The sequence below is a fragment of the Hypanus sabinus genome, chromosome 7, assembly GCF_030144855.1.
Source record: "Hypanus sabinus isolate sHypSab1 chromosome 7, sHypSab1.hap1, whole genome shotgun sequence".
Lineage (NCBI taxonomy): Eukaryota > Metazoa > Chordata > Chondrichthyes > Myliobatiformes > Dasyatidae > Hypanus > Hypanus sabinus.
In genome coordinates, this window is record NC_082712.1 from 172,560,041 (window position 1) to 172,574,011 (window position 13,971).

Here is a 13,971-nt window from a genome sequence, read left to right on the forward strand (position 1 = left end):
GAAGGGATATGGGGAGAAGGCAGGAGATTGGGGCTGAGAGGTAAAATGGATAAGCCATGATGAAATGGTGGAGCAGACTCGATAGGCCAAATGGCTTAATTCTGCTCCTATATCTTATGGTCTTATGGTTTATGTTTTGCACATCTCCTTGTATGAGTTGAGACAGTTGAGAAGCACTGTGAATAATTTTCATGGAGGAAATAGTCTTTCTATATTTACCCTAAAGTGGAAGTCAATTTGAAGTTGTGACAGAAGACATTTTAATAGTAATTGGAAGATTAGCTATCAGGTGCATTAGAGGCAGAGATCAGATTTATTTTTAAGGGAGGAGCAAATACATATTTTTGTCAGAAGAATATATAGGGTTATGGGATAAGACCAGTGTAGTGGCTTAGTTTTAGAATAACTCATCATAACAGTGTATATGGAGGCTTACTATCATGCTGTCCAGGAAAGTTTTAGAGTCTTAAGAGTATTACAGCATAGAAACAGGCTCTTTGGTTCGTCTAGTCCATGCCAAGCCATTGTTCTGCCTCGTCTTATCAACCTGCACCTGGACCAAAGCCTCCATACCCTCCCATCTATGTACTCATCCAAATTTCTCTTAAGTGTTGAAATTGTACCTGGATCTACCACTTCCGCAGGCAGCTCATTCCACACTCTCACCATCCTCTGAGTGAAGAACTTCCCCCTCAGCTTCTCCTTAAATATTTTACCGTTCACCCTTAACCTATGACTTCTAGTTCTCATTAACCTGCTTGCATTTACCCTATCTATAAATATTTGCCTCTCGTAATTTTATGTACCTCTACCAAATTTATCCTCTGTCAAAGCTCATTCTCCTATGCTCCAGTGAATAAAGTCACAACCAATTCACCTTTTCCCTATAACTCAGGTCCTCAAGACCCAGTAACACCCAGTGTTGTAAGGTAATGCGACATTTTGAAAGTGGAGTCCATTAATTGAAAGAAGACTAACTTCAGTGACGTGGGAGGGCGTCCAATGTTGGTGGTGGGTATCATTTTAAAATTGAAAGTGTCAGGGAAAAGGTTAATTTTGAGAGGTTGGATGTAGTTAAGGAGAAGTAGCATGGATTTGTAAAAGGCAGCTCATGTTGATTGACTTCTTAATGAAGTAGGTAGGAAGATTGCTGAAAGAAAATCAATGGATGTCGTTGACATTTATCTTAAAGAACATTTCACGAAATACCACATAAAAGAGTGGATAGCAAAACAAAGGCTGATGGAATAGGCAAACTAATCTCATACTGGATAAAAATTGGTTTAAGTTCAGAAAACAGTGGAATCATGATAAATAAGAAGGGGTAGTGCTTAAAACCCCCAGCTCTTTAGGCAGCAGTTACGGAAAAAGAGATGGAGTTAGTGTTTTTGAGGAAAGGACTTCAGCCTGAATCGTTAATTATATCGCTCCTTCCACAAATGCTGCCCAACCTGCTGAGTGTTTCCAGCATTTTCTGCTTTCACTGTACTCTTTATATTTTATGTCCTTTTCATTGCTAACCGTTTTCTTGTTATCATTGGTAATGCATGCTGCGTTTATTTCAGCAGCTCATGGAATTTGTGGGTAATATATAGGCTACATTCTGGACCTATGATTAGATTATGAGTAGTAACTACTGTGATATTAGTGCTCTAACATGTTACACCATTATCCCCTGCTGCTTCATCAGTATAGAGCTTTGACATTTATTTGAAGCTCTCCTGTTTTCCTTTTATTGTGTGTGATTATCTCTTGCTTCAAGTGTCTATTGATGTGATGCATTATTTTAAACAGGCTACAATACTGAATTTGTTAAGTATTCTTCCAGCTGCAAGTGTGTACTATGCTACTGGAGCTTCAGAACTGAGAGTTCCTGTGGCTAGCTCGTTAAAATGTATACTTGCTGTAGACTATGGACCCAGAGCTTTTGTGTTTGGAGAGTACAGATCAGAAAATTGTTCTTACCACTTTAGGTGCACAATACACTGGTACACAGTGCACTTGATATTTTTTATTTTTATTTATTTGGAGATACAGCATGGTAGCACGCCCTTCCACTCAACGAGCCTGTGACACTCAACTACACTCATATGACCAATTCATTTATTAACCTATACATCTTTGGAATATGGAAGGAAACTGGGGCACCCAGAGAAAACCCATACGGTCAGGGAAGAATGTACAGACTCCTTATAGACAGCGGTAGGTTAACCTTAGTCACTGGCGCTGTAATAGTGTTAAGCTAATCGCTACACTACCCTGCCGCCTGTGCAACAGTGATGTCATAGTCATAGCAGCATGGAAACAGGACCTTCAACCCAACTGTCGTGCCCAGCAGACTAGTCCCAATTGCCCTTGTTTAACCCACATCTCCTGTTTTCTAGTTAGTTATTCAAATATCTTTGAAATGTTGTTACTGTATCTGCCTTAACCACTTTCTCTGGCAGCTCATTCCATATATTCATACTCCCCTGTATAAAGAAGTTGCCCCTCATTTCCATTCTACATCTTTCACCGCTCACCTGAAACCTAAACAGCTTGTTGTCCTAGAGATGAGACCTCTGTGGTGGCAGGGTATTCACTAGACTCACACAGCCTGAGGGAAGAAGCTGTTACCCAGTATGGCTGTTCTAGTTCTGATGCTCCTGTACCTCCTTCCTGACAGTAGTGGGTCAAGGAGATTGTGGGATGCGTGGTAGGGATCCTTAACAAAGCTTTGGGATATTCTCTTCAGCTGTTTTTGTTTTAAAGGGTTAACCTTACCTCATTTAGAGCCAGAAAGTCTGAAGTTTCTTTTCCGCACAGTATGCATCTTTTCTCCCTTTTCCCCATCTGTCCTGATGGCTTTAGGTTACTCTTAATCTCCAACTCCCAGGTCCTGATCCTGCCCTGATGCTTTCTTTGACTTCCCAGCCTTGTGCATTAGAATACCCCAGATGGGTTAAAGAGCTAACCTAACATTACAATGGACCAAATTTGGCTGGAGTTATAGAATTAGCTCCCCGGGTGTAGATTAAGGAATTGAGTAACGTGCTTTTCAGATTCAGATTCAGATTCAGTTTATTGTCATTTAGAAACCACAAATGCAATGCAGTTAAACAATGAGACAACGTTCTCCGGAATGATATCACAAAAAAAGCACACAAAAAAACAGACCACACAAGAAAGACCACATAACGTTTGGTAATCCCCAATCCAGAGTCCGGAGAGGCTGCTGCGTATCAATATTGCGCTACCATCTTAGCACGTTCCCCGGAAAGGAACTCCAAATCCGTCAGACGAAACAAGACTACCCAGACACACCAAGAGACCAACACTACCACCCAACAAACCAAAAACCTACACAAAACCACATAGTTATAGTTAACATTTAGTTGCAACAGTGCAGACAATACCATAATTGATAAAAGACTGACAAAAATCACATAATTATAACATTTAGTTACAACAGTGCAGACAATACCATAATTGATAAAAGACTAACTGACAAAAACCACATAATTTAACATATAGTTCCAACAGTGCAAAGCAATACCATAATCTGATGAAGTGCAGACCATGGCACAGTAAAAAAAAAGTCTCAGTCCTGACAGCCCATCATCTCACGCAGACGGTAGAAGGAAGGAAAACTCTTCCTGCCATGAACCTCGAGCGCCGCAAACTTGCTGATACAGCCCCCGGAAGCACCCGACCACAGCCAACTCTGAGTCTGTCCGAAAACTTCGAGCCTCCAACACCAAGCACCAAGCACCATCTCTGCCAAGCGCTTCGACCCCGGCCCCGGCCGCCAAGCAACAGGCAAAGTCATTATTATATTCAAAATTACAGCAATAAAGGGACACACCTTTATTGTATTACTAAAGATTTTAGTAAAGACATCCATTTATTTAGCATATAACCCAGCTAAAAGAGATATCTAGAGAGAGAGAGAGATAAATGGAAAACCATTCAGTCTCAACAGTGGGCTAGCAGTCGAGCACAGGACATAATCACATAAAACAAATTGCCAAGGCATTTAATGACATATCACCATTTCATTTCTTGTCTTATGCAGTTGAATATTGATTTTTTTTTCCTGAAGTGAAAGACAATGATAAATATTGGGCTTGTTTTACACACGAGAAATGTAATCATGCACCTGAAGCATGAGTCACCTGTGTTCTTTGCGCCTACTCCATTTAGATTTTTCAGTGAAACTCAGATCCTTTCTGCATTTGTCATACTTTCTCCACCATCTGACCTCATCCCTTTGCCCCTCTGCCATTGCCCTCCCCCCCCACCCACCCATACAACCAGGTCTCAATCTCCAATCTTCACAACGTAACCCACACCTGAATCATAACTCCCCATCCAGACTCTTAGGTAACACATTTGCGAGCAGGACACTGGGAATACTAAATCGTAAATGGCATGTTCTGCCATTCAATAAGATCATGGCCGATCTGGCTGTGGAATCAGTTCTACCAGCCTGTCGCTAGATTCAACCTTGTGAACATCCTGAACTCCACCTCACAATACAGTATGTCTTTTTACAAATCCAGGAACCAAAGCTGCATGCACTACTCCATGTGCACCCATACTGGTACCCTGTACAGTTGTAGCATAGCCGGTACCTACTCTTAAATTCAATCCTCTAGCAAAGAAAGATCAACATTCCATTTGTCCTCTTAATAACATGTTGCACCTCCAAACCAACCATTTGCAATCCATGCACAAGTACTTTGCACAATAGCATGTTGCAGTCTTTCACCCTTTAAATAGTAATCTGGCCTTCTAGACCCTTGCCCATACACTTAATCCAACAATATCTCTGCAGACTCTCCATATCCTCTGCACAATTTGCTTTTCCGCTCAGTTAGCAACCGTAGATATGCTACACTCCTTTTCCAAATCATTAACTTATAGTATATCGTGAACAGTTGCAGGCCAGGCACAAACCCCTGTGGCACTCTGCTCACCACTGACTACCAACCACAAAAACATCCATTTATCCCAACTCTTTGTTTTGTTGTTTAACCAATGCTCTATTCATGCTAATATTAATTACACCTAACATGCTAATAATATTGTTCTATGACTAATACATTACCCGCAACTCCATGCATCCATCTTATGGATAAGTCTTTTATTCTGCAGCTATCACACTCCTTCTGGAAGTCCAAGTATACAACATCCACCTGTTTCCCTTTAACCAATGAGCTCATTATATCCTCAAACAACTCCAATAAGTTTTTCAACCAGGGCCTGTCCTTCATGAATCCTTGCTGTGTCTGCCTGACTGAACCATTTCTATCCAGATGTTCACCATTTCTTCTTTAGTGATACTTCAGGCATTTTCCTGATCACAGATAACTGGCCTGTAGTTGTCTGCATTTTGCTTTCATCCTATTTTGAACGGTGTTGTGACATTCACTATCTTCTGATCTGCTGAGACTTGACCAGAGTCCAGAGAATTTTGGTAAATTATCACAAATGTATATATTATGTATATATTAATATGCATAATGCATTATGTATATTAATGTATAACATACATAATACATTATTAGTATTATGTAATATTTAACCTGTCATTTCTTTCAGTGCCTTAGGATGCATCCTATCATGATGCATCCGACCAGGGACTTGTCTACCTGGTCCTGATGGGTGGGTAAGACCATCATATGTTGTGAAGTTATTTGTGGCTGGACACCTAGTTTGAAAATGTTTACCCGATGATGTCAAGGACAAATTCAGTAAGTGTAGCTGCAGAGGAGATCATACTTAAATTCCTGCACATTTACTGTGTTATTCATTTGTTTTCTAGGCTGGATATTCAAATGAAACACAATAGTTTTAACAGTTTTGTGTAATGCATCCTATGGTCACCTACTTACCAGAAAGATGCAAACAAGGTTGAAAGAGTACAGAGAAATATGCAAGGATGTTGCCGGGTCTGGAGGACCTGAGTTATAAGGAAAGATTGAATAGATTGGGACTGTATTCGTTAAAACATAAAAGATTGAAAGGAGATTTGATAGAGCTATGCAAAATTATGAGGGGTATAGAGAGGGTAAATGCAAGCAGGCTTTTCCCACTGTTTGAGTGAGACTACAACTAGAAGTCGCTTAACGGTGAAAAGTTTAAGGGGAACATGAGAGGAAACATTCACTCAGAGGGTCATGAGAGTGTAGAATGCTCTGCCAGCACAAGTGGTTGCATGCAAGCTTGATTTCAGCATTTAAGATGAGGTTGGATAGGTACATTGGTGGTAGGGGTATGGAGAGTTATTGTCTTGCTGCAGGTCAATGGGAGTAGGCAGTTAAAATGATTTGGCATGGACTAGATGGGCTGAAGGGCTTGTTTCTGTGCTGTGTTTCTCTATGACTATGACTCTATTGTTGTAGTGAAAAGAGTAAGTTACACTGGTTCATCATGTCATACTTCATTTAATGGAATCAGCAGTTCCTTTGTATTATACGTTAACATTTAATATGGAAAATGTTTGGTAATTGATAACTGACATTGATAATTTGGTAACTGAGCATTTTTGCATAGCAAGTATAATTTCATATTAACAAAATTTCAATTAATGACTGATATAGATGAAGCATTTTTGCAGTGATGTGACAGCATTGTCTTCATTCTTGCAGGATTCTGAGGTTGACATCCATGAAGGGAACTAGCATGCTAGGAAGAGTCTTTGGCAAAGTGCTGGGTTTCACAGGCTTTACAATTCAGTATGGTTGCATTGCTCACTGTACCTTTGAATACTTAGGAGAGATTGTTATGGTATGTATCTTGCCCTTCTTTGCAATAACTATTTTAATGTTATCTAATATTTTGTCTAAATTTCCTGAACATCAAAAACTACTCTGCATAGTTATTGAAGCTAGTAAGTTTTGTCTTAGATTTTTTGGAATATTTGATAATACTTACCCACATATTCTTCAACTAGAACAAAAGAAAAATTGTTATAAAGCAATTTTGGATAACAATAATATTTTAAAATTATACCTTGACATTTATTGTTTTCATTCTACACTTTGCTTCGGATCTTACAGCATGCTTAGGTTATTGCCACAGGTAAAGCAACTTAAATTCTTTATCGGGGTAGTTGTACAGCTAAGATTGCTAGTTCACCACTTGTATGGGTTGTGTCACCCATTTTCTTTCCACTATGCCATACTTTAACAATGGGCTATTACAAAAAAATGTCAAATTCAGGGCAAACACGAGGAAATCTGCAGATGCTGGAAATTCAAACAACACACACAAAATGCTAGTGGAACACAGCAGGCCAGGCAGCATCTATAAGGAGAAGCACTGTCGACGTTTCGGGCCGAGACCCTTTGTCAGGAGTAACTGAAAGGAGAGATACGAAGAGATTTGAAAGTAGTGGGGGGAGGGGGAAATGCGAAATGATAGGAGAAGACCGGAGGGGGTGGGATGAAGCTAAGAGATGGAAAGGTGATTGGCGAAAGTGATACAGCGCTGGAGAAGGGAAAGGATCATGGGACGGGAGGCCTTGGGAGAAAGAAAGGGGTGGGGGAGAAGCACCAGAGGGAGATAGAGAACAGGCAGAGTGATGGGCAGAGAGAGAGAAAAAAACTAAATATGTCAGGGATGGGGTAAGAAGGGAAGGAGGAGCATTAACGGAAGTTAGAGAAGTCAATGTTCATGCCATCAAGTTGGAGGCTACCCAGCCGGTATATAAGGTGTTGTCCCTCCAACCTGAGTTTGGATTCATTTTGACAGTAGAGGAGGCCATGAATAGACATATCAGAATGGGAATGGGATGTGGAATTAAAATGTGTGGCCACTGGGAGATCCTGCTTTCTCTGGCGGACCAAGCGTAGGTGTTCAGCGAAACAGTCTCCCAGTCTGCGTCGGGTCTCACCAATATATAAAATGCCACACTGGGAGCACCGTTAATGCCCCTTCTCCCCTTCTTACCCCATCCCTGACATATTTAGTTGTTTTTTTTTCTCTCTCTCTGTCCATCACTCTGCCTGTTCTCCATCTCCCTCTGGTGCTTCCCCCCCACCCCTTTCTTTCTCCCAAGGCCTCCCATCCCATGATCCTTTCCCTTCTCCAGCTCCGTATCACTTTCACCAATCACCTTTCCAGCTCTTAGCTTCATCCCACCCCCTCAGGTCTTCTCCTATCATTTCGCATTTCCCCACTCCCTCCACTACTTTCAAATCTCTTCGTATCTCTCTTTTCAGTTAGTCCTGACGAAGGGTCTCGGCCCAAAACATCAACAGTGCTTCTCCTTATAGATGCTGCCTGGCCTGCTGTGTTCCACCAGAATTTTGTGTGTGTTGTCAAATTCAGGGGTAAGTTTGTAAGACAGTCAACTATGACATTTGCTGATCTGGAATTAAGAAAATATTTTCACTTTCTTCTTTTTGGTGGTTTAGGCATTTGTTAGATACTTTTCCATTCCAAGAGTCAACAAACAAGCTGCCTTCTGCTAAAAAGTCTGCACTTTTGGATTTTCCCCAGTCTCCATCATAGAACATTGCTCATGTCACTGCTCTGTTGTTGCAAATATCCTTCCAGTTTCTATTTTATTTTGCCATTTCTGTGGGAAGATTCCAACTGCTTTCTGATAGCCCAATTGCTTCCTTATACTCTCAAATTAAATGTTTCCTTGAATTAAGAGAAATTAAAGAATTAGCTCTGAGCCAGAAATGTTAAGGTTGATCGCATGCTGTAAATCCAAGCACAAGTATTATTCATCATGAACATAGCGCACAGAACAGTACAGCATAGAAACCATCTAAAAATTAAATCATAAACTCCCAAACACTACACCATGTCCATATCCTAACATCTTCCTTACATCTATGTGCTTATCCAAATGTCTCTTAAAAACCTCGGATGTATTTGCCTCTACCTTCATACCAGGCATCCATGACTCTCTGAGTAAAAAACTTACCCCTCACATCCCCCTTGAACCTAACCCTTCTCACCTTCAGTGCATGCCCTCTGGTATTAGACATTTCAAATCTGTGAAACAGATACTCTCTGTCCACTCTATCGATACCGCTCATAATCTTGTTTAACCTTTATCTGATCTCCCCTCAGCCTCCCATGCTTCAGAGAAAACAGCCCTAGTTTATCTAGCCTCCTGTTATAGCAAAAATAAATAAATTAAAGACATAAATTGCACAGGAATGCGGTGTGTTTCTTTCTGTGAGAGCTGATGGAAACTGTTGTGATCCATGGGGTTTACATTGTAGTAAACCTCTTTATCATCAGGTATTTTGTCTCAAAGTTGATCAACAGGATTCCAAGATCGATAATCAGGAAGGATTAAATATCAATGTGAAGAGATAAAGATTAGAAAAAGTTAAAGTGCTGCCTTACAAACAGTTGGAGTTGCACTAGAGAACAGGGATGGCAGAGAAATTAAACAAATTTTCACTGTCACTCGTCATAGGGGAAGACATGTAAAAACTAATAATAGTATTGAAGAAATTACTGGGATCAGAAACTAATAAATCCCCATGACCTGATGGGGACTGTATGGCTATAACTCCATCTATAAGTTTGCAGATGATATCATTGCAGTGGGCCATATCACAAATAAGAAGTTGGAGTGCAGGAAGATGAAGAGCTTAGTGTCATGGTGTCATGACACCAACCTTTCCTTCAGCAATACAGAAGAACTGGTCATTGACTTCAAGAAGGGGGACTGTGCACAGGCTCCTGCTTACATCAGTGGTGCTGACTCTGGAGGGTTGAGAATTTCAAGTTCCAAAGTGTGAACATGCCAGTAGATTGGAGATGGTTCAGAGGAGGTTCATGAAAATGATTCCAGGAATGGAAGGGTTAATATACGAGGAGTGTTTGATGGCTCTTGACCTATACTCACTGGAATTCAGAAGAATGAGGGAGGATCTTGTTGAAACCTATCAAATGTTGAAAGGCTGGGACAGAGTGGATGTGGCGAGGATATTTCCCTTGGGATAATCTAGGACTATAGGGCACGGCCTCAGAATAGAGGGACATACATTTAGAAAAGAGATGAGGACCTCCTTTAGCCAAAGTTTGGTGAATCTGGAATTCATTGCCACAGGCAGCTGTGGAAGCCAAATCATTGGGTGTACTTAAGGCAGAGGTTGATAGATTCTTGATTAGTCAAGGCATGTACAGTTACAGGTAGAAGGCAGGAGATTGGAGCTGAGAGGGAAATGAATCAGCCATGATGAAGAGGTGGAGCAGACTTAACGGGCCAAATGGCTTAATTCTGCTCCTTCTCAGGATCTTATGGTTAGCACCCTGAACTGGTCTAACTATGTAGATGCAATGGCCAAGAAAACATAACAATGGTCTGTATTTCCTTAGGAGGCTAAAGAAATTTGACATGTCTCAATGGACCATCACCAATTTTCAACAATACACCATAGAAAGCATCCCGTCCGGTTGCATCACGGTTTGATCTGACAGCTACACCACCCATGACCGTAAGAAACTGCAGAGAGTTGTGGGTATTGCTCAGTGCATCATGGAAACCAGCCTGCGTCTCCGCTTCAGTAAACCAGCCAGCATAACCAAAGATCCCACCCACCTCGGACATTCTTCTGAAAGCATGTACCATGAGGCTCAAGAATAGCTTCTACCCTGCTGTTATGAGACTATTGAATGGTTATCTACTGCGATAAGATGGACCCCTTGACCTCACGATCTACATTGTCCTGGCTTTGCCCCTTACTATCTAACCCTACTGCATTTTCTTGTATTGCAATATTCCATTTTGCACTCGTAGTGTTTTACTTTATACTACCGCAATGCTCTGCTCTAATGGATTGATCTGTATGGACATTATGCACAAATTTTTCACTGTACCTTGGTACATCTGATTATAATAAACCAACTTACCAATTTAGTGACTTACCTACACCACAAGTTTTTGAAAGAAGTAGTTTTGGAAATGGTGGATATACTGGTGGTTATCTTCCAAAATTTATTTGATTGTAGGGCATTTACAATAAGTTAAAAGATTGGAGATTTAACCTCACTTTTTAAGAAAGGGGAAAGAGAAAAAAATGGGAATTACAGAACAGTTATCATGACATGAGTAGTAGAAAAAATGCTGGAATCATTTTATTTAAAGTGTGGTAATAGGACACATTGCATATAATAATGCAATTAGATAATGCCAACATAACTTTTAAAAATCTAATCATGTTTAACAGATCTGTTAAGATTTTATGGGGTTTTAACTAGCAGAATAGATAGGGCCAATGTGTGTGATGTACTTGAGAGGCCTTTGATAATGTTCCACACAAGTAGTTATTGGAGAACATTAAATTACGGGCTTGGGGATAAACTAATTGTAGGGATTGAGGATTAGTTAACGGACAGAAGCAGAATCGGTACAAATGGTTCATGTTTGGGTTGGGACGCTGTATCTAGTGGGAAATCACAGGGATGAATGCTCAAGCCAAGCTGTTCACAACTTCCATCTGTGACTTGGATGAAAATTTCAAATGTAGCTGTTTTTATGGAAGCTAGTAACTTGCTAGACCATATTAATGAGCAATTGCAAACTCTCCATATACTGGCCAGATTGGGTGAGGATGAAAGATCATTAATGAATCCTTCGTATTATTGATACCAGCCTTTTATTCCAGATTTCTTTCATTAATGGATTTTAAATTGTAGCAATAATTGAACTCGTGTGAGTGCAGTGACAAAACCACAATGCTGCCATAACCTCTGGAGTTACTGGACCATTTCAGAGAATTACTACTAGTCAACCAAATTATGTGGTTGTCAATCAAGTCATGTCACATTTGGACCATAAGATAGAGAGAGTAGTATTAGGCCATTTGGCCCATTGAGTGCTCCACAAATTCTATCATGGCTGATTTATTATTCCTCTCAACCCCATTCTCCTGCCTTCTCCCCATATCCTTTGATTCCCTTCCTAATCAAGAACCTATCAAACTCAATATACCCAATGACATGGCCTCCACAGCCATCTGTGGCAATGAACTCCGTAGATTCACCACCCTCTAGCTAAAGAAATTCCTCCTCATCTCTATTTTAAAAGGACATTCTGGTACTCTGAGGCTGTACCCTCTGGTCCTAGACTCCTCCACGACAGAAAGTATCCTCTCCACATACACTCTATCCAGGCCATTTAATATTCGCTAGGTTTCTATGAGGTCGCCCCTCACTTTTCGAAACTCCGGTAAGTATGTGCACAGAGCCATTAGATGTTCCTGATATGTTAACCTTTTCATTCCCAGGGTCATTCTTGTCACCCTTCCCTGGACCCTGTCCAATGCCATCACATCCTTCCTTGGATAAAGAGCCCAAAACTGCTCACAGACAAGGCCAGATTTTTAGGCCACACAAGGCAAGGACAGAGCTTCCAAAATTAGACCATATAGATTGTAGCAGTTAAAAACATTGTCTCATTTTTACTGTGTAAATGTATCAGCAGTTATGGTCAAAATGACAATAAAAAGTGACTTGATTTGACTTGAGTTGACTTGACAAATGGCTCACCAAGTGTGATTAGCAATGATAATTTAATTCCCGATGTTTGAAGCATTGGGCACGTGCTGTGAAATCTGATGAAAGTTTGCCATCCTGAAATGCATAGTCCATCACAAATGTAGTCCATCACAAAAGCATGACTATTTTAACATATTGGTACCCTTTAGTGGGCACAAAGGGGCGAAGTTTATATTTGGGTGTGTGGTTTTCTATATAATGAACAATAATAGTAATAGCTATGGGGCAGGTTAAATATTTCACCACAATGGGAAAGAAAATCTGAGGATGGCACCTTCAGCATTCCTGTGAGACATCTGATTGCTAGTTTTGGATATGCATTAGGAGAAGATTGGAGAGCAAGATCACGAGATCCTTTTTTGTGGAGATACCTTTTAAAAGTGTGAAGGGATTTCTCCCATAAAAATAAAAGTCACAATACTGTCATAAATACAAGAGATTCTTCAGATCAACACACACACATTCTGTAGATGTGGAGGAACTCACAGGTCAGGCAACCCCTATGGAGAGAATAAAGGCTCAACATTTTGGGCTGAGACCTTTCGTCAGGACTCACCCTAGATGTCATTCTGTCCATTTAAAAGAAACATAGTTTAGTGAGATTTCAGGAAGACCTTGACAATTTATAATTAGAGCCCTTTGTTAATACTTTAGAATTTATCTATAATGCACAAATCAATATTTTTTTAAAATACAAATTTTTCTTCATTTCCCAGTGTTCTGGTCCTTCCATGGAGCCTACACTTAAAGGTTCTGATGTGATCATCTCAGAGAAACTCAGTCGGCACTTTTATCGCATTGAAAAGTAAGCTCCCAAGTATTTCTAAGAAATATCAGAATATCAGAATCACGTATTAAACCTTAACTTCTAATAAATTTATTTATTTTAATTGTTCTGAATCTGCATGTGGAAATGTTTTCTCTGACTCCATTCAATATTTGTCTGCAGAGGAGATGTAATAATTGCTGTAAGTCCCAATGATCCCAAAATGAACATCTGCAAAAGAGTGATTGGTCTGGAGGGTGATAAAATATACACTAGTGGCCCATTGGATGCTTTTAAGACACAAAAATATGTAAGTATTATCTTTGTTATCTTCTTAAAAATACTTAGAATTATTGTATATGAATCCATCTGAATTTGTCACCATCACACAGTTGAAGGATGATCTAAAACAGAGGTTCCTGATTTTTTATATGCCATGGACCCCTACCATTAACCGAAGGGTTCATGGACCCCAGGTTGGGGTTGGGAATTCCTGATCTAAAAATATCTATTTGGACTATTCCATGATCCCCAGCTTTTGGTCTTTATAAAGTGGTTACATGTCTAATTATACAGAAAAGTTCACAGTAATTATTGTAATGGCAGGGTCATTAGGAGGACTGATGTACAGAGGAATCTTGGGATTCAAGTTCATGGCTCCTTGAAAATAGCAACACAAATACATACGG

General features: G+C 40.1%; 1 protein-coding gene across 9 annotated transcripts in view; it reads left to right on the forward strand.

Moving 5' to 3' along the window:
* Positions 1-13,971, forward strand: part of immp1l (inner mitochondrial membrane peptidase subunit 1) — a 143,733-nt gene that overhangs the window by 52,668 nt on the left and 77,094 nt on the right. For all 9 annotated transcript variants that reach the window (XR_009513363.1, XR_009513367.1, XR_009513364.1 and 6 more), the window contains 3 exons: positions 6,633-6,771; positions 13,233-13,321; positions 13,466-13,592. Coding sequence is in view for 1 of the 9 variants with exons in the window: in XM_059976124.1 (XP_059832107.1) it covers positions 6,652-6,771; positions 13,233-13,321; positions 13,466-13,592 (336 nt within the window). In the remaining 8 variants the exon portion in view is untranslated. The remainder of the gene's footprint in view (positions 1-6,632; positions 6,772-13,232; positions 13,322-13,465; positions 13,593-13,971) is intronic.